General features: G+C 51.6%; 1 protein-coding gene across 1 annotated transcript in view; it reads right to left on the minus strand.

Moving 5' to 3' along the window:
• The window catches only part of LTBP2 (latent transforming growth factor beta binding protein 2), a gene marked incomplete at both ends in the record, with an annotated part of 149205 nt that overhangs the window by 61428 nt on the left and 62316 nt on the right, over positions 1 to 25461 (minus strand). Inside the window, 1 exon segment of the mRNA XM_080707178.1 lies at positions 15720 to 15966. Within this exon segment, the coding sequence (XP_080563304.1) occupies positions 15720 to 15966 (247 nt within the window).

The following is a 25461-nucleotide window of genomic DNA, read 5'->3' on the forward strand; positions in this document are numbered from 1 at the left end:
CCACAATCCTCCTGTCTCAGCTTACCAAACCTAAAGATGGATTTTAAGACAGAAACAGCTAGGAGGCAGAACTCAGGGTGTGTCCAGGAGCCGTAGACAAGTGGAGGGGGGCAGGCCCAAGTGAAGAGGTGCTCCAGGAGAGCGTGCAGAGGGCCCCTGCTGTGCTGAGGCGTTAACTCTGCTAACACCTCCTGATTTAGAGGGGAAAATCTTTAATGCAAAGCATGGTCTCAGTTTTAAGTTCTGTTCCCATAAATCCTTCTCCAACCTTTGGCGCCTGCTACCACTTGTCTGCCAGTGCATGATTAAACAAATGAACAAGCAATAAACTAATATTAACGGAAAACTGTGGCAACAGCCCATCCATCCTACGTCACTCAACATTTTGCTCTAGTCCCGGGGCACGTGTGCATGTCTATAGCTGGGGTGGGAAGGGTTTTTATATGTATATATATACACACAGACGATCGTCAGAGTTTCTGCTAATAAAACTGTTTCCAGCTAATTCTAATCATGGAATTAACTGTATTGATGGTTCATGATATGACTTCCAGGTGTTCTGACACCTAAATATGGAGAACTGTGTAAAGAGAGAATGAAGCAAGGTGGAGGAGCTGGGCAAATAAGGAAGAGGTCATGGAAGAGCCTGGAGGCAACAGCCACAGACGGGGAAGGGCGAGGGGCTGTTTCTAGACTGTATTCAGACCACAGAGGTGGCGGCTGCTCCTTCTTGTGACCGCAGCCCCAGCTCACTGCAGTCAGCGTGTCCTGGTCTTCCTGGTGGATCTAGGGGCCAGCAAGGTCTGGGGAGCCCTGGAGGAGCTTTGTCCCTTCTTTCCTCCCGGCCAGCCAGGTGGGTCTCGTGCCCAAGCCAAGGACAGGCGGCGCTGATGCTGCCACAGCCCCCAGCACCAAAGGCAGAGAGACCCTTGGGGGCAGCGTGCTCCATGGGGCCAAGCCTGGGTGGAGGCCAGCGCGCACCTGCTTCCTGGCATGCCGCTGGAGCACTGTCTACACTGGAACCCTCACTCTCTGCTACACATCCCCACAGGCTGAGAGCCAGGCCTCCCCAGGTGTCCTGGGCTATCTCAAGATCACTCCTGCTGCAGCCTGCCAGGCCCATTCACCCAACATGGCGGCTGCCTGTGAGCCACGCCCCCTGCTCTAAAGTTCCGGCTCTAGTTCTTTTCAGGGCCACACCCAGGTCTGAGGAGACTGGATCTCTGGCACATAGACCCCGGAGGATGCCCCTGCTGGGATGGGGGCACAGGGGTGTTCGGAACCAAGCGTGGGTCTCCTCTGCCCAGAACCACATACACCCTGCTTTGCTTCCAAGCTCGGGGGAGAGCACAGCAGCTCTGTTTCCAGGCAGGCAAGCAGGTGGCAGAGGGAGGCTTCAGGCCTGTGTGTCCTGGGCAATGTGGGCGAGAGGGACATCCAGCCCCTGCCTGAGGCCTCACTGCAGCCTCAAGAGCAGCCCTTGCAGTGGGTAGTGCCTCGGTTTCCAAAGGGTGCAGCGACTCCTGAGGCCTCCTGAGAGCCTCATCCCTCCCTCCACCCTCCACTCGCCTCTGGGGACTATGAAGACTTCACTGAGCAGCCTGCCCAACCCTCTGCACACTCCTGGCCAGGTGGGAAAGTGGGAAACAGGCTACACAGGCTGCCCTGCACTGGGCTCAGCTTGAGATGGGGTTGCCTGAGGGGCTGCCCAGAGCCCAGGCTGCCCTTCACGTGCTACCTAGCAGTCCCAAATGTCCAGTTCCTAGACAAGAAGAAGGTTCCTTCACCAGGGAGAAGAGCCCTCGGCCTCCCTCTGGGTCTAGCAGGACCACCCAGGACCCAGGCTAAGGGCACAAACCCCAGAGGAGAAGGGGCTGGGTCTTACCTTCTTCCTATCCTCCCTGGACTCACAGCACTGGGCAGACTCCTGAAGCCTTTGGGGAATCTTGGCTGTGTGAATTAATCATTCAACCACTGCCTGTGTACATGTAGGAGGCCTTTGAAAGGTGCACGGTCCCATCAGGCGCTACAGGAAGGGCATCTTGCTCCTTGAGCTTACAATCCAGATGGTGAAGCAGAAGGCAGAGGGAGACCTAGCACATCTGATATCCCTGTACAGATTGGGCAAAAGGCCTCCCTGGATTGCAGGTGACACAGCTGCCCCACTTCCTGCAGGCTGACTGCAGCATAGTGCCAGGGCAGGGTGATCTGAACACAGGACAGATTTTAGCCCCATTCATCCCCTGCACCTTTGGGATAGGGGGCAGCATGCACGCACATGTAGTGTCTGGGGACAAAGCCCTGCCCGGAGTGTTTCTTAACAATCCAAGAGAGGAGAAGCTCCTGCAGAGGTCAGAGGCCTCGCAGCCAGGTGAGCTGTGTGGCCCATGCTCCAGGCCACCTAAGCAGGTGATGCCTGGAGCTGAAAGGCTAGAGAAGGCTTTCCAGAGTTGTGAGATGTGAGCTGGAAGAATGGGCAGGGAGGCAGAGAGAACCAGGAGCACAAAGGGACAAACTCAGGAATGTGCTGGCGATAATGTCCAGGGGGTAACAAGGCCTGTCTGGTCAAAGGGAAAACAAGAGGAGCCAAGGATGAATATCACAAAGGCAAATAGCCACATGGTGTGCCAGACTCTGTGATGGGCACTTAACATGTATTCACACATTTAACCATCATTAGAATGAGAAAGTGGGCAGTATTATTATACCCATTTTATAGACATGGCACGCAGAACCTAGGTATGCCTAAAGTCATAGAGCCAATGACTACCAGAGTGAGGAATCAAGCACAGGTGTCCTGCAGAAATTCTGGTTCCAGAGCCTGGGCTATAAACCTCTACGCCATATCACTGCTTGAGAGCTATTCTTTGGCTGTAAAGCCAAGGGCTTAGGCATTATCCCATAGACTTCCTGTATAAAAAGGAAGTCTCGGAGAAGGTGTTTTTACCAAAAACTAGCAAGGTTAAAACTTGCCCCCTAAGAAGACAGTCACAGAAAGCTCTTCCCTGGAGTTGCCCTCCCTGACCAGGGATGTTCCCTGACCCCGCAGCTCCCTAGGGATGCTCCCATCTCCTAGGGCACGCACAAAAGCCTTCTTATGGGCTGAGTATGCTTTAGCCTCTGTGCAAGCCAAATCACTGGATTTGAGCTCTTAGAGGCAAGGTATGAGTCCAGGTCATCTAGTACTCTATGTGTAGGAAGGAAGGAAGGAAGGAAGGAAGGAAGGAAGGAAGGAAGGAAGGAAGGAAGGAAGTGGGCAAGAGGGAGGACAGGAAGGAGAAAGAGAAGGCAAGCTGAGCCTGAACAAAATCTTTGCTTGTTACCTGACTCAGAGATTTATCCTTTTTTTCTTTTTTCTTTCTTTCTTTCTTTCTTTCCTTTTTTTTTTTTTTTTTTTTTTTTGCAGCACTGAGATGTAACCCAGGGACATTTAACCTCTGAGCCCCCAGCCTATTTTTTTATTCTTCATTATTATGAACAGGACATCTGCTTGTGCTGAAGTTGTATGTGTGGGGGATGTATTGCTCTCAAATCCAAGGACTGGAAGCCAGCTGGGCTGAGCTCAGACCATAACCTAACAGTGTCTCCTCCTTCAGGAATCTGCTGTCCCAACCCGGGCATGGTAGCACACACTTGTAATCCCAGTACTTGAGAGGCCAAAACAGGAGGATCATGGTTTGAGGCCAGCCTCAGTTACTTAGGCCCTCCACAACTTAGTGAGACCCTGCTTCAAAATAAAGAGTAAAAAATACGGGGCTGGGGACTCAGAGGTTGAATGCCCCTGGGTTACATCCTCAGGGCCACAAAAAAAAAAAAAAGGGAATTGCTGTCCCAAGTCATGGAGGTGGCTGGAATCTCTGGGAGTCACAGTACTCCCTACAGAACCCATCTTGATCAAATACAGTAGTCCCCCATAATTTGCAGTTTTGTTTTCTGTAGTTTCAATTACTTCAGTCCAACAATTTTAAATGGAAAATTCTAGAAATAAAGAATTCATAAGTTTTAAATTGTGTACCATTCAGAGGAGTGGAAACCTCTCACCATCCACTCTGTCTTCTCTAGGCTGTGTCTCAAGATCCTTCTGTCCAGCGTGTCTGCACTGTATATGCTACCCTCCAGGGAGCCACTTGGTTTTCAGACTGACTGTCATAGTATCAGAGAGGCTATGTTAAAGTAACCCTTTTATTACTTAACACTGGCCCTCAAATGCAAGAGTAGTGATACTGGCAATTAAGATAAACCCTAGAAAGTGCTTCCCTTGACTAAAAAGGCAAAAGTTTTGAATTTAATGAGGAAAGTAAAAAAAAAAAAAAAAAAAATCTTTGCTGAGTTTGCTAAAATCAATGAATCTGCTATCCAAGAAATTGTAAAGAAGGTAAAAGAAATTGGTGATAGTTTTTCTGTCATACCTCAAACTGAAAAACTACAGTCACAGTGAGTGAAAAATGTTTAGTGAGGACAGGAAAATGCATTAAATTACAGGGTTCGGACAGTTTTAGGAATCCACTGGGGGTTTTGAAATGCATGCCCCTGTGACTGCCACACTTACGGAACACAGGCTGAGCGGCAAACACACATGAGCCCATAGAGGTTCCCCAAACAACCTGAGAGGTGGGTCTCAGTGTCCCAGCATGACCTAGGAGACATCTGCATGGAGAAGAGAAGGAGCTGGCCTGGCTCAGATGTTTCACAAATGCTAGCACCCCCGGTTCTAAAGCCAAGCACAGTCTTCCCCTCGCTGCAACCCAGAGTATGAGACACCCAGCAAATGCTCCAGAAGATTATTGGAGGAAGAAGAGAAAACGGAGGTGGCGTGACACCACCAGCAGCCTGGCTGTGAGGTGTCCACGCCTGAGCCCTTGAGTTGCCAGCATGGCCCTCGGGACCTCTCCATCACGCACCGCCCCCACCTGTGTACACACAGGGCGAGCTTAGCAGGCCTGGCCTTAGGCACGAGTCACGACGAGTGCTCTCAACCCCTGTGCCGGCCTGTCCCCAGCATTCAATTAAGTGGCGCCTCGGCATGCCGGCTTGTTCAGTAAGGCCAGCCTGTGACTTCAGGTGAGTTTCCCCCACTCCCGGGGCTGCCTGGACAAGCCCATGGTAGACAGAGCAGCTGGGGGCCAAGGTCAAGGATACACTCCTCAGAGCCAAAGATTTCTATGGAAACTCAAGCTCCAATCTGAGAGGTTTTTTGTACTGCAGATTGAACCCGGGGTGTTCTACCTCTGTGCTACATTCCCAGATCCTTTGGAATTTGTCATCCTCCTGTCTCAGCCTCCCAAGGACTGGGATCATAGGCATGCGCCACCAGGCCCAGCTGAGGAGTGTTCATTCAGAAGCGTAGCAGCCCAGACCTCCTAACTACTGCGCCAGACACCTGCTAAAGCATTGTATTTTTCGTTTCTGCTATGCCTTTTACCTTATTTGTTACCTGATTGAGTATAACAACCCTGTGCTATAGGAACCATCATCCTCCTTTTAGAGGTGAGAAGACTGAAGCAGAGAGAGGCTGTTAAGGGCTGGCTCCCCAGGATGAGCTCTGTTTGCCTTGGGGAATGACTTCTTGACCCTGATGGTCTTTCTTGGCTATGACAGAAGCCTTGCCAGGGCCAGAAATGTCTCCAAGTCTCTAGGCAAACTCTCAAGAGTTTCTAGTGATTGCTGTTTCTGCTCTGACATAAGCAATAGGCTTGGGTAACTCCAGAGTCACGGACAAATAAGAACAGACACCATTCATAGAAGACCTAACAGCCGCCATGTGCATTTACACATGTTAGTAACACCTGACATTCTGTAAGGCAGCGATGGTCTTCCCCATCCTGGGTGAGAAAACAGAGGCTCCCGAGGCTAAATCAATCACTTGGTCTAGGGGACAGAGCTGTTACGTGGTGGAGCTGAGACTCAAATCCAGGCTCATCTGTAAGACATAAATGGTTTCAGAGCGCCTCTCTTACACACTCCTGTGTGTAGTAGGGTCTCTGATTTCGACGAAAGAAAGAAAGAAAGAGAGAAAGAAAGAAAGAAAGAGAGAGAGAGAGAAAGAAAGAAAGGTAGAATCAGTCTTTCCCTCAAGAAAGTGACCCTGGAAGGACATGGCCTGGCCGGGGACTCCGGAGGATACCACCTCAGGATACCACCTCGCCTGCAGTACCAGACTCCCGAAGGAGGCCCGTGATGAAGCCAGCCCTGCGCGGGCACACCTGGGTAGACAGGAGAGGCAGGAGTCGGGGGCTGAGGCCCCGGGGGGAAGGCGCTGTGTGAGTAGAAGTGTGGTAGCTCCAGAGGGTTTGAGGTATAATCTTCGTTTTGCAAGGAATGGGGAGTTTTCTCTTCAAAAGACATTCAACTTCCTTGAATTTTAGACCTTTCACAAATATTTTTTTAGGAGAAATGAGAAGAAGGGAAAAAAAATGCCCCACAGAATGCCTGTCCCAGCTACTCACTTCCACAATGAATCATGGACACAAAACCACAGCTATGTGGCTAACAAAGGAGCTGGGTGTTTTCACATTTCATGATTGGAAATCATTTAGCAATGTTCACTATGTCATCTGCAGACGGAAGGACAGACAGGCACACCCCTCTGGGTCCTAAAAGCAGGCGCTTTACAACGGGGCCGTCGGATGACTGCACTTTGCCTATTTTTCCCTGCTAATCCACATCTGGGAAATTACCTTGCTAAACTTGAATCTCCCCCTTTGCCCCTCTCCAGCAGTGGGTGTGTGTGCACATGCGTGAGTGTGCAAATGTGTGCACCACCGATCCAGTGAGTTCCACAAGTAGAAGCATGTGCGTTTGGGGTACTTTTTCTTATTGGTGTTATCATAATACCACTTTGCTTTGCTGCAGCGATTTTCACCTGGGAGGTACACATGCCTTTTCTGATGGTGGTGAGTGGATTAACTGATGGCAAATTTACAGATCCAGTAACTGGAAAAACTGTCGGGCCCATAAATCAGAAGCTTCCTCTACCTCCCGGATAAGGGGGAAATCTGATATATATTTGAAAACCTTAAGCTCAAGAGAAGTCACAGGGCCCAAGAAGCCTCCATTAAGGATTTTTAAGGTTCGCTCTCCCCACAGCTTTCCACGGGGGCCCTGTGTCACGCACACCCCCTCCAGGGGTGACATCCACTGAGGCCAGAGTTTTGTAAACAGCACTCCGATGGGACGGAGCTTCCCAGGACATCTGAAAAAGAGCTTTGGCTGACTTTCTATTCCCCCTGGCGTCAGTGGTGTCTTTTCCTTCCAAACAAAATCCTAGAGGATTTAGGTTGGTTAGGTGCAATGAATACAGCTGGGAGTTTACACTGTTCATTGCTACTACTTTTTCTTCCTTCCTTCCTTCCTTCTTTCTTTCTCTCCTTATTTTTCAGTACTGGGGATAGAACCCAGGGGCATTCTACCTTCAAGCTACACCCTAGCCCTAAATTTTTACTCTTTATTTTGAAACAAGGTCTCACTGAGTTGCAAAGGACCTCACTAAGTAGCTGAGGCTGGCCTCTATCCGCGATCATTCTGTCTCAGCCTCCCAAATGCTGGGATTACAAGCTTGCCCTACCACGCCCGGCTTGTTGCTACTTTTTAAAGTAGATGCTGGAAATTGTACGTTAATGTTTTACTGAGGCCAGAAAGTACTCTAGGCTTCTGTACAGGGCTGTGGGATGCTGCTCTAGGCTCTCACCACTTTTGGGATTTTTCTGAAAAGACCCTAGATTCCCCACCTGCCCCAGGTGTCCAGAGCTCACCAACCCAGCCATTCCTGCACATGCCCAGCTCCCCTGCTGGAGAGCCCATTCAGTGAGATGCAGGTGAGCCCAGGCGACCCTCAGCCTCCTCGTGTGGAGTGAGGATGGCAGGAGCAGCCTCCTCACCTGGGGATTGTGGGGAATGGTAAACGGGCTGGAAATCTCGCCCCTGCAGATGCCTGCCAGCCTGGTTCAACCAGTGGGGATCCCCAGCAAGAGGGCAGGGGGCAGGAAGAGAGGCAGAGGAGGTGGCCCTCTCCTACAGCTGTGCTACTACTCTAGGGCCCAGTGACTGCTGGTCTCTTGCCCCTTCAGGGCACACTGGACACCACCTTCCTTTGCTGTTCACTGCTAACCCAGCCCGTGCCTTTGTAGATGGACCCTTTACTAAATCATCCCTGTCAAGTGTCCCCCGAGACCCTGCCGGAACGCTGGATAACTCCGATCAGAAAAAGCTATGCCCTATGGTGTACTGAGTGCTGAACTGTGTGACTCAGCATTTATCCACGTTCTTTTATTATTCAGACCGCAGACCTGTGTGGTCAGCAGCGCTCTGCACTGAGACTCAGGGAGATTAACTAACTCTCCTAACATCCAGCGGCTGGTGAGCAACAGAATAAGACCAAAGTGAAGTCTGCCTGAAGGGTGACCCGCACCCTCAACCCCACAGCATCCCCAGTGCCAAGTTAGGTGGAGCCCATGGAGTGCCAGCTCCCTCCCCGAGGCTCCACAGACGGTACATTAAAACTACAACTGCACCACCCTCAAAAAGCCCACAGGCCTAAGTTCTACTTTACCATAGCGCTAACCGCAGCCCTAACGACATGCTAATGCTATACTTGTAATCTTACCCTAACCACCACTCCATTGTTAAATGGAGTAAATTGAATGTCACTCTCACTATAACTCCAGTCCTACCCAATTCTATCTGAAATATCTACCACTGTAACCAGAAGTGTAGACCCACCACTCAAGCAGGGAGAGTGCTGGGTCCCAGGGGCACACACAGCCCACTCCCCCCCTCCACTCATATGCCACTAATTGGACACAATAGTCCCAAAGACATTTGGACCACATCCACTCTCTGCATGTCACTAAGCCGGTGACTTTGATTGGGGGACCCCAAGGAGGAGACAGAGGAGAATCAACTAACACAGTGCCTGTTGATAATGATGATGATGATGACGACGACGACGGCGGTGACACAGAAGGAGAATCAGAAGAGGAAAGAGATCGGTAGCTTTCCCTATCACTAAGCTACAGCTGTGGGCAGATAGGAAGCCAATAGCTTGAACCTCAGAGCTTGGTAAAGGGCTGGGCCTGGGGCTAGTTTGGATCTTGAATGCCCTCCAAAGTTCATATGTTCAAGGCTTGATCTCCAGGGTGGCGCTATTAGGAGGTGGTGGGACCTTTGGGAGACAGGGCACAGTGGGAGGTCCCTAGGTCACAGGGAGCATGCCCTTGAAAGGGATGGTGGAGCCTTGTAATCCCAGCATTGGGAGGTGGAGACTCGACTACTTAGGGAGGCCCTTCACAACTCAGTGAGACCATTTCAAAAAATAAAAAGACTAAAAAATAGGACTGGGGGTGTAGCTCAGAGGTAGAATTCTCCTGGGTTCCATCCCCAGTACCGCAAAAAGAAAAGAAAGAAAGAAAGAAAGAAAGAAAGAAAGAAAGAAAGAAAGAAAGAAGAAAAGGAAGAGATGGTAGGACTCTGGTCTCTTCCTCTTCCTCGCTTGCCTCCTGGCCATGAGGTGAGCAGCTTGCTTTGCCATACTCTCCCCACCACTGTTATCTGGCTTGCTGACCAGAGGCCTTAAGCACTAGTTCTGCCTGATCTTGTGTTGGAATCTCCAAAGCAATGAGTCAAAGTAAACCTTTTGTCTTTATAAGTTAATTGTCTCAGGTACTTCATTATGGTAATGGAAAGCTGGCTAATACAGTCCTTTTCTGGAACCAAACCTAGGAAGGGGCCCTGATAATCCTCAACTCTGGGAGAATCCTGGAAAGGGATATATTCAGTCTTCATCAGAGATATTGGGGCCACTTCTGGCCAGATGTCCACCTTCAGGATTAAATAGGAGGGGGTAGGAGAAGAAGTGTGAGAAAACAGACATCATGTTTCTTGAATCTGTCCAGCTGCCCTAAGATGGGAGCAGGAGGAGGTGTTAGAAGGCCCTGCCCCCTGCTCCCCTAGCACGCTGAGGTGCCTCACCAACCCAGAGTGTCTGCACTGAGCCAAGCACAGCGGAAGGAGACTTGCTGGCCTGTACCTCTCTCCCAACCTCACCTGCCCTCGGCTACAACAGCCCAGTCTTTTTATATCTCACACAAGCGCACGCCAAGGCCAGCCACATGGGCCTCAGCTGTTTGTCTGGACTGGGGAGATGCACATTAATACTACAAAGCCCCAGAGGTCCATCCTCCTTTCAGAGCACTCTAGAAGGAAACTCAGTGGCCAGCACAGATAAAGACTGCCTTGAAGCAACGTGCTTGTGGGGAAATATCTTTCTTACAGCTACACAGCCTATGCACTGCCCAACTCTTGGGGTAATTTTCACAGGGACTGTGATGTGAAGGATGTCCCCTGGTGCTGTATCCAGCAGCTAAAATTACCCATAAAGTTAGCCAGGCGTGGTGGTGCACGCTTGTACTCCCTGCGCTTGGAAGGCAGAGACAGGAGGATCGCACAGGTTCGAAGCCAGCCACGCTGGCTTAAGAGACCCTGTTTCTAAATTAAAAAATATAAAATAGGTCTGGGAGTGTAGCGCAGAGGTAGAAGGGCTTCCAGGAACCCCAGTACCATCAAAAATAAAAAAATAAATAAAATTACCCATAAAGTTAAAATTTTGCAAAGGTGGTCGGAGAGGGCCTCAGTGAAGAACTTCCTCCTCCAGTGACCCATGCACGGGTAAGAAGCGTAAGCAAATACCCCAGCTCACCATCGTTTCTGCTAAACAAGATTTGTAAGGCATGTTACAGTTGGCAAAGTAACCGTTCCCGCACCTCATTTCAGTTAATTCTTATAAGGTCCTAGTGGAAGAGAAGTTATCCTTCCCATGTTACAGATAGGAATGTTAATGATTAGTGAAGTTCAGTGGCTTACCCAAGGTCCTGAAGCTAGTTAGTAGCCCAATTCAGACGCAAAACTGGGTCTCTACATTCTCTGTCTATTCAAGATAGTGTTTCAATGGTCTTAAGGATTGGGGAATTCCAGAAAAACCCAGGGACTAGGTTGGGATTCAAAATTATAAAAAAACAAGTCAGAAAAAAGAGGTGGGGAAGGGAGGCTGAATAAAAGAAAACAAAGGAAGGGAAGGAAGAAGGAGTTCCATTCTCAGAGGCCCCCAAAGTTAGCAGTGTTGAGTCACCCAGCAAGGCAGCACCTCTGGCTGGCCAGTAAAAAAGGCATGTTGGGGGCACAGAGGAAAAGTGCAGGCTGCTCCACCCTGCAGCACCTGGCAGGGGGCATTAGAGGCCAGGCCATCAGGGACAGCTGAGGTCTGTCCTGGTGAAAGGCTCCGTGTCCTTGTCACGACCTTGGGAATGGGTGAAGGGGGAAGCAAGCACCTCTGAGACCACTGGCTCTTGAGCCCAGGGAAGATCCACTCTATCCCTCTGAAATAAACATGAAACTGAAGCCCAGGGAGGGCATAGGACTTTCCCACAGTCTCCTGGAGTGAGTCGGTCTCCTGTCACAGGCAAGCGGAGCAGGCAGGTAGGCGAAGGGATTTAGCATTTATTGAACCTACTGTGTGCAACATGCTCCACCCCATCACTCTTTTGCAGTATTTCTTGTAATTCTCCCAGCAACGACCCTACGAGTTTCCCAGGGTCAGTTTCAGGAAGGTAACATGGCTTGTATGAGTTTGTGAGGTTACCTGGGTTGAAATTTTGCCTAACACCAAAACCTATGCTCTTCCCAAGACACACACACACACACACACACACACACACACACACACACACACACACACAGAACCACATCTGGACTCCTCACTGGCTCTTCCTCCAACCACCAGACCTTCCATCACAGGGTGCACGAGCCAGGAACCAGTCTATGCTCCCCATACCAGGGCCATGGGGCCGCTTCCTGCCAACCAAAGCCAAATCCTGACTCCAGGTTCATGTATCCTCAGGAGACCTGTCCCTATCCTCCTTGCCACCCCATCCCTTGCAGTTGGGTGGGGAAGAAGAAAATTCCCAAGATAGAGGAAGGCAGCTAGAAGCCAAGGCTTCCAGACTAGGAACAGCCCTCAAGAGCAGCCAGGAAGAAAGTGGGGCCCTCAGGCCTGAAACTGCAAGGTCAACTGAAATTTGCCAACAATCTGAAGGAGACTCCAGGAACACAGCCCCTGGGCGCCTTGAGTTTAGCCTGTGGAGGCCATGTCAGATGCCTGAGCTGTCTAACTGTGCGGCAATAAATGCATGCTGCTCCAACCTACTAACCTGGTGGCAATTTGTTCTGGTAGCCATATAGATGAATACCGTATATGCACTCAGAGGCAGGTCCAGAAGGAGGGAGGCACTGAGACAATCAAAAGAAGGCAAAGCCCAGGGCTGCCAGGCCCACCATGAGGCCACAGCTCCCAAGAGCTACCTGCTCTGCTCAGCTCATCCCCAGGCCTGCTACCCATGGGGTGGCCAGGCCTGCTCAGGATGGCCCCAGGGCCTAGCCTCCAGGGCCTCGCATCTGGCCAAGGAGAAACCCAGTGGAGGGCCCCCCATTCCCGACACCTCTGCTCACTCCCCTGTCCCATACAGCTGGTGACAATGGTTCTTGTGAACTAACCATACCCCAAGTCCGCCAAAGCCACACCAGATCCGATAGTCATGCCTCCCCCAAGGCAGGGTCTGGGCTCTGGCTTCTCCCCAGAACACATACTTACACAGGCACCCCGGTTTTCTTAGTCTTCTCTTTGCCTCTTCCTCCTATCCACCCACATCCTCACAGCAAAGAGAACCTGCTGTATCTAACACTAACTCGTATCAGGCACCATTCTAAGTGTTCCACTCACAGGGTCTCATTTAATCCTCCCTGCAGTGCTATCAGGTGGAGACTCTTGGCTCAGAAAGGTTCAAATGTGTGCCTAATGCCAGACAGCTATTAGGTGGTAAATCCAGAAGTAGAACCAAAGGTTATCCGAATCCCAAACCCTTGATCTTCAAAATGTGGTCTGTGGGCCAGCAGCATCAGCATCGCCTGAGACCACGTTAGGAAGGCTCACTGCAGACCCGCATGTTGACCCGGTCCCAGGAGAGTCACGGAGGGCGCAGCCTGCTCTAAACCACAGTTTGCCGTAACCAGGCCCCTCCCAACTCTCAAGGCCCGTGGCCCAGCAGCCAGTGGGGCAAGCTTGTGGAAGCAGCCTGGAGCTGGGGGAGTCTCCAGGCCCCGCAGCCAGCCCAGGCTGCAGTACACATCAGTCCACATCTGGCCTTCTGAAGGTGGCCTGCCTCCTGCCTGAGACTCTCTTGGTCCCTCCTTCTCTGCCTCTGTGACACGAATCTCTCGGCTTCTGCTTAGTGTCCTTCTTCTAAAGGGGCCTCTGGCCCTCCTAAATCCCCGTGGTGTTTCCCCTCCCCAGACATCTTGTACTCCCGCCCCGCTCCTAGAATGCTTCTGCGTCACGTCGCTCCTCCGTCTGGACACACAGCCTGTCCAAGTTGCTATCAGGAGAGAGGCCAGTGGCTGCTTGGGAAGCCTGGCCAAGCTCACAGGAAATGTCTGACACCAGGCAAGCCGGATTTGGCCTCCCAAAGCAAAACACAGCTGGGCGGACAGCAGCCGACAGCAGGGCGCTCGGACTTTCCCAGATTTCATGGCATAGGGGCCCGAGGGCAGAGAGGTTGTGGGTTGGCCTGGAGGCTGCAGCTCATTAAGAACATCGCAGTAGCCTCTGGCCAGGGAGCCTGGGAGAGTCAAGGGGGATGGCCCTACTGTGGGCCAGAGACCTCGCCCAGGACTTTGGCCCTCACTGCCTGCTGCCTCCAGTAGGCAGCAAACGCCCCGGGGGATTGAGGCCCACTCTTTCCAGGCATCCATTTATTCATTCAAATTGTGTTCATCGAGCACCTGTAGTGTGCCAAGCATGGTGTGAGGTGCCAGGCACACACGCAGGAAAGAGCAAGACACAATCCCTGCCCTCAGGGAGCCCCTGGGGCAGTGATGGGAGGAATGGACCACAGGAGGGAGCACAGCAGGTAGCAGCATGTAGGTGGTGCCCTTGGTTCCAGGTGTGGGGCCAGGGGCCAGTGACTAGGGGGCCTCATTGTTAAGCTAACTCTATAGTTTGCAGCAATTGTCAGAGCAGATCAAGTACTTTCTAGAAGCCAGGTACCAAGGGAGAAGCTAGGAGAGTCCAGATCACAAGATGGGGTCATTGCTCTCCAGGGCAAGGCCTGGGGCAGGTACATGGTGCAGTTCCTCTCATGGTATCAGGAGGAAAGTGCTGCAGGGGCCCAGAGAGTGGTCTGAGCAAGATCAGGGGAGACTCTTTTGGAGAAAGTGAACCAGGGCCTTGGAGAACAAGGAGGAGTTGGATGGGCTGGGAGATGGGGCAGGAGTATCAATGGCTGCTTGGGTGCTCAGGCCCCAAAGTCCTATTTAACCAAGACCCTGGTCTGCCTGCTCTACACCCTTTCAGAGTCCTGGACAGCCTCTGCCCCATTTCCTTCCTCTCCCTCCAACTCAGAGGGTCTTTCCTGGCCTTTCTTGCTGGGGACCTGACCTCAAGGTCGGCCTCCTTCCCAGTTCTCCTGGCCTCTGAGTGGGCAAAACCCTTTTTTCCCCTTAGTTCAGCAAGACAAGGTTGCAACATTTCAGAAGAACTTCCTAAGTAAAAGCAAATGGAAAAACCAACATGAAAAACCAAAAGCAAAACACAGCCCCCTAGAAATGGACTCATTTACAAAGTTCAGATTTCCTGTCCTGAGCTAGAAAAAGCCTAGCCATGTTGGCAGGCAAGCAGGCCAGGGCCTCCTGCCCCGGAACAATCCCCGCTGCCCGCTTCTACTCTGTCCCATGTGCCTCTTCTCTTCCCCTCTAAGGAGAGAGGCTGGGAGTGAGCGAACAGAAGGGGCTTTCTCTTCAAAGGAGCCCTTTGGATATCACAGAAAGCACAGAAGGACAGGGCCTAGGTGGAAGGGGAAAAGGAGGAGAGAGGAGGAGGGGAGGAGGAGGAGGGAGAAGAGGAGGAAGAGGAGGAGGGAGAGGAGAAGGAAGAGGAGGAGGAAAAACTTTCAGAAAGAGTATCAGGTACTGTTCAAAGCACTTTCCTTATATTAACTAATTTTTGTGTGTGTGGTACTGGGGTTCCTGGAAAACCTTCTACCTCCAGGCTACTCTCCCAGGCACCTATTTTTTATGGTTTTTTTTTTTTTTGTGTGTGTGTGTGTGTGGTACCGGGGTTCCTGGAAGTCCTTCTACCTCCGGGCTACACTCCCAGATACCTATTTTGTATTTTTATTTGGAAACAGGGTCTCTTAAGCCAGCTGAGGCTGGCTTCGAACCTGCGCGATCCTCCTGTCTCAGCCTCCCAAGTGCAGGGATTACAAGTGTGCGCCACCACGCCCAGCTATATTAACTAATTTAATTTTCACAATTTCATGACATAGGTATTAGCATCAATGCCCCTCTCCCTTACTGATGAGGAATCTAAGACCCAGAATGATAAGTACTCTTCCCAGGATCACCCACCTATAGGAAATGGCAGAGGACTGTAAGCAAGAGACCCTAGTGCAGGGACATGCCCTCCTGGGCTTTCTCCCAGGCACTAGAGGCTTCCCCTCCATCCTGGCCTGGCCCATCCAATGCCCGTGCCCTGCTCGTGGCCCTGAAGGGGCAGGGGGGAGGCAGAGAGTGGGAGGAGGAGGAGGACAACATTGACCCACATCGCCCTAAGGAAGAAACCCCTCCAGGGAGAGTCTGAGCCCAGACCCGGAGCTCCCTTCAAGGAGGGGACTTACCCAGCTGGCGGCAACTGTGGTGCCAGGGGCTGTGTTCTGGCCGCGGGGCTTTCTCTGGCTGCACTGCTCCTGCGCAGGTTGGGTGACCCCTCAGCTGAGCGTTGGGGTGCTGGCCTGGAGTTCTGGGGGTCAAATTCCTCTTCAGGAATGACCTCCTCACAGCGGGCTCCGCGGAAGCCGGAGCGGCAGATGCAGAGCTGGGGCCGGCTGCAGGAGCCTCGGTTCTGGCAGGGTGGCTGGCACACGGCTGAGGAGACAGGGAGAGAGGCATGGCAGCCAGGGCCTGAGGCGCAGGCCACCCTCCACCCTGGGAGAAGTTGCTGGCTGCCCACTCAAGCGGGAAGCCAAACTCCGGCCTCAGAAGGCTCTCTGGGCCCCTTTCTTCTCCCTTCCACCCACCGGCCTCTGGATGAGTTTGGCTTTGATTTTTGAACAACATAATAGACTGAATGACCAGAATTGTGGAGTGGGTTCACACTGGGACTTCCAGCAGATCATCTGAGCGGAGGGCTCTGCCTGGCACTGTATTTATATTGAAATATTCCCCCACTCAGCAGGAAGCCCCAGGAAAGCAGGTGTTTTGTCTTGTGTCCTTTCATAGCCCCAGAATGAAGAGACTGTCACAGAGTAGATTCTCGATATGTACTGATGGTGAATGAGTGAGTGTCTTTTATGGGAAGGGCTCAGCGTCAGCCTGTGGGTCAGGTTGGAGTTGTTGGTCTTGTCTGTCACTTTGTAACCTTGACCTCACTGAGCCTGTTTCCTCTTGACTCACAGAAGCTGGGGCTGCAGAGGCCAAGGGCTCTACAGTCTCTCCTGTCTTCCTCTTCTGAGAGCACCCCCCAGCAAGGTAGAACACCTGCTTGGGGGCCTGGGATGATTTTCCCTCCTGGGTCTCTGGGCTAGCCCGGGAATGAGAAGGGGCTACAAGTGGCTCCCCTCCTGCAAGCCAGTACGGTGCAGCACCAGGCATGACTTCTCTCCTCGATGCCCTTCATCGCCTGGCAAACTCCAGGCCCACTTAGGATGCAGAGCCCTGCCTCCTCCTCCCAGGACCTCACTGGGAACGCTGTGTGCCATGGAGAGCATGGGATGCCTCATACCAGCTCCCTAAACCCAATGTCTCATCCACCCGTGGATTCACACAGTAAACAGCTGTTGAGCCCTACTGAGTGCTAGCAGCACAGACAATGTCCTCCCACATGGGACTCGAAGTCTGGTGAGTGAGACCAACAGGAAGCAAGCCAACTGTGCATGGTGTAGTGTCAGGCAGTGCCGAGGACAGTAAGACAATAGGGTGTCACGGTGTTCCAGGCCCGCCAAGAGAGGGTGGCCAGTGGTGCGAAGGAGGTGGGCTGGGAGGATCTAAGCAGACTGAGATCTGAGACTCCTGAGACTAGAAGGAACCCAGAGTGATGGGCCTGCTGGGGGAAGGAGTAGGAGGCAAGGTCATCCAAGGTCGTCAAGGAAGCAGAGGCTGTTCCACAGACCTAGTCACCTCAGGTATTCTGAGTTTATCTGGGGGGCTACTGGGCTTCCCTACCCAGGCCAGATGCCTGGGGCCTCACAGGCTGAGCTCTCCCTTCTGAAGGGGAGCACTAAAATCCTACCACAGATGTGTCTGGATAAATATCTCCAAACGTCCACCTGGCCCAAGACACCTCCCTCTTAGATGCCTTCAGTGGCTCCCTGTGCCTTCAGGATGCAAGTCCACAGACTAGCACTGAGGACCCTCCCGGGGCTGGCCCTCTAGCATTCCTCTAGATCGACCTGCTCCAGCCGAACTGGCCTTCAGACCCCGACGTGGCCTCCGCTGTCTCTCCTCCCTGCCTTTGCCACATCCCCTCCTCAAACACTTCTCTGCTTCCTGCACATTTCCCTAAATGCTACTGTTTCCTCAAGGTCACTTCTCCAAACGGCAGGAAAAAGCACTTACTGCTCCCCAGCGCCCTCGGCTCACCCCGGGGGCCGCCAGGAGCACCACTGGCTTTTTGTACCTGTGTGTCTCAATGTCCAGCTCGTGTGGCCAGCCCCTCGGAGTGCCGTAACCATCCTCACATCTCCTATGTCTTTAGTTCCAAGCACATGCCTAACAATAACACAGTCCAGCTTTTTTCATTGCTGTCCAGTGAGAGCCGACGGTAGGCCAGGCGCGGTGCTCTGCACACAGGACTCATTTAATCCTCCCAAGCCATCCTATGCAGCAGGAGAGATGGTGACTCCTGCTCCACAGATAATGCCTCTGAAGTTCAGGGTGGTTACGAGACTTGCCAAGGTCACCCAGCTAGACAGTGGTGGAGATAGAAGTCTGAGCTGGATGTCTTTGACTAAGTAGTCCAGGCTCTCTCCACCCTACTGTCTTCATGGCTAGTCTGGCTCTTCCTCCCACCATCCCTCAGCCTTGACTGGAGCCCATGAGGAAATCAACCACCAAACACACCTTTAGAAACCCTGACTTGAGCGGCTGCCCGTCCCAGGCTGGTCCTGGTGGCAGCACCCCACACATTCTGACTCCGTGAACATTCTTAGAGTTATCAGTAGGGGTGAGTCTCTAACACGCTAATGCAAATAGTAGGACACAGAGGCCAGGACAAGTACTGTGACAGTCAGAACCTCTAACCCAGGCAGGCTAGAGAAGGGGAAGTCGGGGGGAGGTGCTTTCTGAAGGAGCTGACGCTCACCAGCAACACAAAGGGTGCCCACAAAAAGTACCCCAGGGCCAGCCTGCCTAATCACAGAGCACTGAGAAATAACAGGCCTCACAGCAGGATCGCAACCCCTTCTGGCAGCCCCAGGCCCCCAGGTAAGCAGACCATGCCAGAGAACTGTAGCAAAGCCCTTCCCAAACACAAGTGGCAAGATTTGGTATTACCACCTGGCCACCACTCCATCTGCCCAAGCAGACTTAGCCTACACTTGACTGCCCACCAGGCCCTTGTCACCAGCACTGAGACACGGTCATCTGGGATTAGCCCAGCAGCCAAACCAGGGCCCCTGAATGCTGGGGAAGGCGGATGTGCCCAGGACAGCTCTCTGCCCTAGTTTTCTTTTTAGGGAAGAAGCAGCAAGGCAAGGTCTGAGTGGCTTCCCATGTGGACCCACCGCTCTCTGCCAGCTTAGACCCACAGCCCAGTGGGAGTGAGAAGAGAGTCATGCACCTCCCCTGAGCAGGTGAACCTTGCCCCAGAGACGATCTTTGGAAAGCCTAGCTTCCACTGTCCACTCCTGAGCCCCAGAGATGGCCGTCCTTGACTTTAACAATAAGATCTTTTATTCTCTAGAAACCCAAGCCCCCCAGCCTGGCAAGGCCTCCATGCCTTGCTTTGACCCATTCAATCCTGGTCCTGCTCTGCTTGACAACGCCTTCCACTGGCATCGGTGAGCACCTTCACTCAATCGGACTGGGCACCAGAGACACAGAGATGAGCGAGACTGGGCCCTGCAGGAAGATGCTCGGCCCAGTGGTGGGTCCTCACACCTGTGGGAGCCCTGACCTACAAGAATTCAGTCCTCACTGCGGACTGTCTGGCTCATGGGAAATGAGTGGCTAGGGGAAAGACCGAGGAAATAGCTTTTTGTTGTTGTTGCACTGGGAACTGAACCCAAAGGCATTCTACCTCCAAACTATACCCCTAGACCTTTTTGTTTTGTTTTGTTTTGTTTTGAACAGGGTCTCACTATATTGCTGAGGTTGGCCTTGAACCTGTGATACTTTTGTCTCATCCTCCTAAGTATGGGGATTACAGGCATGCACCACCATGCACGCTGGAAATAGTATTTTATCTATGTCTATAACATGGTAAATAAAAGTTCTAAAAGGCTTCCAAATAAGCCAGATGTGATAACCCTTGAGGTTCGGTTTTTCAATAGACAACAGAGAGGCCCCATATGTAGAGGCAGATTCTCCAACGAGTTCAAGGTTTTCAGAGGTTTTTTGAATCAGCTCGCACTATTCATCCTGTCTTCTAAGGTTATTTTGTCTTCTATTTTTTTCAGCTTATGCTGAACTGAACACGGGTAGTATGGGATTGGAGTGTAAACTCTTTTCTCCCTCTGTTTGCCCCAAAAGTTGCCCCCAAACGTTCCACAATGGTGGCTCTAACTGCCTAAGACAAGGAGGATTCTGATCATTTGTATTGATCTGCCATAAAATAAAGGAAATAAATACAGTTTCTTGAGTTTTTTAAATCATGTTATTTTTTCCCCATTTTTCTATTGCGGGTCTGGGAAGGGAACCCAGGAGCATTCGACCTCTGAGTTACACCCCTATTTTTTATTCTTTATTTTGAAACAGGGTCTCCCTAAGTTGCAGAGGGCCTCACTAAGTAGCTGAGGATGTCTGCAAACCACAACCCTCCAGTTTCAGCCTCCCAAATGCTGGGATTATAAGCGTGTGCCACCACGCCCAGATCTTTTCCCCCATTTTAAGAGCATCTTTCCTGGGTCTATTGGTGAGCACTGGTAATCCCAGCTACACGGGATTACCTGCTGAGGCAGGTAGACAGCAAGTTTGAGGCCAACCTGGGCAATTTAGCAAGACCTTGCCTCAGGATAAAAAAAAAAAATAAGAAGCCTTTGGGAGATTGCTCAGTGGTAGAGCGCCATGGGTTCAATCCACAGTACAAAAAAAAAAAAAAAGTAACAAGGTGTCTTTTATGTTAAAATATTCTTTTTAATTAAAGGTGATGGCACATGGTATTTATTTTTTCTTCTTCTAGAATCATTTGGAAAAAGAAAAAGCTGACCTGTACCACTTAAGTACCACTGAATATTGGTACTTAGGAAATCTGTGGATACTGTAATGGTGCATAAAATCCACTTTGGTGTCACTGGAGGGACAAAAGCGGTTATGTGCCCTTTTGTTCAAAGGAGACCAAAGCAAAACACTCTTATGTCAAATGAATACAAATTTCAAAAGAAAGTATCAAAAGGAAGTCAGTCATCTCAGAATCAAAGAGGGCTAGGTTGCTAAGGGTCTTGACATGTTGCTGTGCTGGCCTCGAGCCTGCAACCCTCCTATCTTAGCCTCCCAAGTCCTGGGATTACAGGTGTGTGCTGCCACACCTGGCTGGTGAGGTGGAATTTTAAGAGAGAAGAGCCCTCCATGGTAGGCCGGGAAGTCTTCTTGTTCTGTTTGTGGAGCCTCCTCCTCATATTAGTCCTAAAGAGCAAAAATTAAACCTTATGCCCGAGACTCTGCCCCAGATGAGGTGGACGGCTCTCAGGAATCTTCACTAACTGTTGGTGGAAGGCACTGTACTGCATGAGGCCACCATGTCTGTATTTGGCCCTCCAGGAATTGATCTTCATTAGAAATAGTGCACTGAGCCCTCCCAGCTGGGTGGGGGGCGCAGCCTTGGACACCTGGAAGGCAGTGCTGTCACCCAGCCGCCCTGAGCACACTGACCAATGCCAGTCCTTAGCCATTTATAATCGGGGCCCTTCCGGAACCCTCTCTCCCACGCTCCCTGGCACTCCTTCTTCACTCAACTCTAGATATGTGGAGAATTCAGCCCTGCAGAGTTAGCAGAATGGCAAAAGAGGGAGGAAGGGAAGAAAACTCTTAAAATTGCTTTGAAAGCAAGAAATAGAAGACATTGTTCTCCCGACACCCCCACCTCTCTGGCTGCGCCCCTTCCACCTTCACTCCGCTCCAAAACACTCGTGCAGAGATTTGCTCAAATGTTCCACACAAAACTCCTACTTTGGGGAGTAGACCAAATTCAACTGGGCAAGCCCAGGGGAAGATTCTAGAAACAGCTCCCACTGTGCAAACCGCTGCCACCATCTGCACCTCTGCCGCCTCTGGTGCTCAGAAAGAACATGAGCTGGGGGGTCAGAAGGACGTGGCCTGACACCAGCTCAGCCACACCCCCGTTGCAGGACCTGAGACCCGCCCCGCCTCACTGACAAGCTTCACCCGAGCACCACTTGTCTCGTCCACGAAATGGGACTGAGATGTCCCTGTCTCAGAGAGTTGTTCAGAGTCTCAACAGAGCACCTGAATGTGGGCAGACCTTGTATTCTCTAAAGCTGTGCTTCGCAACACAGTCTAATTCTGTGCCCACGGGCTGTATGTGGTTATTTAAACTTAAACTAATTAAAAATGAACTGTAGCCAGGCACGGTGGCACACGTCTGCCATCCCAGTACTGCAGAATCTGGGAAGGATCTTGGGAAGGGTTGCAGGTACAAGGACAGCCTCAACAACTTAGCAAGAGCCGCTTTCAAATTAAAAAATAAAAAATGGGTAGAGGTATAGTTCAGAGGCAGAATGGCCTTAGGTTCAATCCCCAGTATAAATAAATTAATACAAGTAAATACTTTTTGTGTCTGGGCATGGTACCACACGCTTGTAATCCCTGCGCTTGGGAGGCTGAGACAGGAGGATCGCACAGGTTCGAAGCCAGCCTCAGCTACTTAGTGAGGCTCTCAGCAACTTAGTGAGACCCTGTTTCCAAATAAAAAAAGCCTGGAGGTAGAAAGCCCCTGGGTTCCATCCCCAGTACCACCAAAAACAATAAAAATTTTTTAAAGTATATACTTTTTGTGTGTGGTATCAGGGATGGAACCTAGGGGCAGTCTACCTCTGAACTATGCCTCCAGCCCTATTTTTTAGTCTTTTTATTTATTTATTTATTTTTATTTTCTTTATTTATTTTTACTATTTATTATTTTATTTTATTTTTTTGGTGGTACTGGGGATGGAACCCTTCTACCTTTGGGCTACACTCCCAGACCTATTTTTATATTTTATTTGGAAACGGTCTCTTAAGCCAGCAAGGCTGGCTTCGAACCTACTCAATCCTCCTGTCTCTGCCTCCTGAGTGGGGGGGATTACAAGCGTGCACCACCAACCCCGCCTAGTCTTTTTATTTTTAAAACAGGGCCTCACTGAGTTGTGAAGGCCCCATTAAGTAGCTGAGGCTCCAGTCTCCGCCTCCCAAACGCTGGGATTTCAAGTGTGTGCCACCACACCTGGCCTTATACTTTTTTTTTTTTTTTTAAGAGAACACCCCTAGAGGCAAGATGGTTTCTGATCTCAACCATGGCCCTTCTTTCCAGGAAAAGGTAAACCTTGGGCTCTGGTTAGAGAGATGGCAGAGATGTGGTTAGAACAGAGACAGGCACGGCTTCCCAGTGACCAGTGGACTGTTCTTCACTCCTACGTAGGGGTTTTGTCATCAGCTCTCCCTTAGCAAAACATGAAGACTTCCTGGTCCACCATGGTTGAGGGTTTCCTCTCTTAAAGGCCCCACAGACACCTTCCCTCTCATCTATGATTCGTGAAATGAGGCACTGACTTCAGGGTGGGCCCCCAAGCCTCTCCCTCCCTCCAAGCCTTCCAGTGCCACCTCTCTTGTTGAGGGGTCCAGCCCAGACTCCAGCCCTGCCCCACACCTGGAGCTCAGCTCCCCCTAGGGTTCAACCTCCAACTTTCATAAAATCTGCATCCTGGGACACTTACAACCTCTCCCTGAGTTACCCCAGCCCTTTCTCACCCAGAAGTCTTTGCACACCTGACAATCCACCCCCCAACCTTGCACAGCCCTTCCCTGGTCACCTCTCCTGACATCCGCACCTGGGGACCTCAGTTTGCCTCTGGAATCTGCTTACTGGGTCACTCACCTGGACCTGAGCTGTTTCTCCACAACCACGACCTTTGCTTTTTATAGGAAAGGGACCCTGTTATCAGAGAGTCCCAAGGAATACTGTGGCTCATATATACCTTCAGAACCTATGGGGAACACATCCTCTCCACCTGAACCCCGTCCAGGTGCAGCGTCCCTCAGGCCCCACCCTCAGGCCTGAGCCCCCAGGCCGTGGAGAAGTCAGGGCCTCACCGTTTCCCACCGCAGCTGTGCTGGGTCGCTGCTCAGGACGGCTAGAGACAGCGCCAGGGCCAAGCGGACGGCCAAGCACCGGGCTCCAAAATAGCAGTTGTGTTCACATAAAAGCCTCTAATGAGAGAAAGATGCCGTTCTTGGCCCCTGGCGCACTCTCTGCAGACGCCGTCTGGCAGGCCAAGTGGGCCTCTACCGTTTGGCGCGGCCGGAGGGGAGGAAGGGGAGGTGTGAGTCAGACCTTGGCCCCCAGCCTCTCCGCCTGGACCGCCCTGCTAATTGCATTAGCAAATGCTGCTATGCTGGGCCAGTTGGGGGCCTGGGGCCAGGGGTTGGGGCAGAGCAGCCCAATTCCCACCAGCACCAGCAGGCATGAGGATGGAGAACTCTGAGAACATCCATCCCCATAGCCTTGAGGACGTGCTGGGAAGAGAAGAAAAGGTCTTTGAAGGCCTCAGGGCCAGAGAGGCCTCTGGAAGTGAGAGAGGATGGGATGGGGACCTGGGACAACCACCATTGGGAACGAGCTGGGATGAGTTTTCTCCTGGGAAGCAGCTCTGAGGGCATGGAAGATAGTTCTGTGGTTGACGTAGAGCCATCTGCCCAGGTCCAGACCCAGACAATCATGACAAGCACGCTGTTCTGGACACTTCTGGGTCGGCCACAGCAGGGCAGAAGCACAAAGTCCCTTGCAAGCTCACACTGTGTTTGCTTTCTTTTTTTTCTTTTTCCTGCACTGGGGATGGAACCCAGAGGCATTCTACCTCTGAGCTCCACCCCCAGTCCTATTTTTTATTCTTTATTTGGAAACAGGGTCTCACTGAGTTGCAAAGGGCCTCACTAAGTAGTAGCTGAGGCTGTCCTTGAACCACGATCCTCCTGTCTCAGCCTCCCACATGCTGGGATTACAAGCGTGCGCCACCACACCCAGCCTGGGCCAGTTTCCTTTTCTCCAAGAGCCTCTAATCTTTATCTAGAAAATTATCATGTATCCAATATTTATTACTTGCCCCATAGTAAACAAGACAAACGCTGTCCTTTTCTTCTAGGAGCTTCCCACTTAAGGGACTGTCACTGAACAAGTAAACAAAGAAGTAGGGCAGAAATCAGACATGAGACAGGGAGGCAAGGGCCTGAGATCCATCAGAACAAGGCTGGTGGGGCAGCTCCTTTGGGCAGGGGGAGCCCAAGGCAGAGACTGGAAAGATGACAAGGGGCCAGCCTCAGAAAGAGGGGCAAGCAGACGGGGAGAGCGCAGCATGTGCAAAACAGTCCAGAGACAGCACGTTCCAGAAACCCAGGCTGGATTCCGTGAGCCGGGGCAAGTGCTGAAAGCCCAGGCTGGGGAGCAAGACCGGTTCTGAGACCGCAGCAGGAGAATAAGTGGGGCGCTTAAGGAGTACAGGAAGAACACCCAGCAGGGGCTATGGGCACCCAGACCTGAGAGGTAGAAGAGACGCGCAGACAGGTGCACCAGGGATTTGCAACCAACAGGGCTTGGAGAGGGATTGGTGATAAGGTGGAAGGTATCCCGGATGGTCCCCAGGTGTCAGGAGATGGATGTCATTTCACAAGATGGACAAGACCTGGCTGGGGAGCTGGCTCAGAGGGAGGGAAATCATGAGCTCACTCTGGAAGAGTTGGGCTGTCTGGGAGGCATCACAAACAGATGTTGAGTAGACAGAGGATGCAGGAGTCTGGAGGTCAGGAGAGAGGTCTGGCTGAAGATATATATAAATCTGGGCTTCAGTGGCTGGGAGGCAATGTTTACATCTGTGAGAAAGCAGTAGGTCATTCCAGGAGCGGCACAGTGAGAAAGAAAAGAGGAGCCAGGACCAACTCCTGGAAACCCAATATTAAGTACCAGGTAAACAAGAAGCAACAGTCAGAGACACAGGA

The sequence above is a fragment of the Muscardinus avellanarius genome (genome assembly GCF_963383645.1).
Source record: "Muscardinus avellanarius genome assembly, chromosome: 12".
Taxonomy (NCBI): domain Eukaryota; kingdom Metazoa; phylum Chordata; class Mammalia; order Rodentia; family Gliridae; genus Muscardinus; species Muscardinus avellanarius.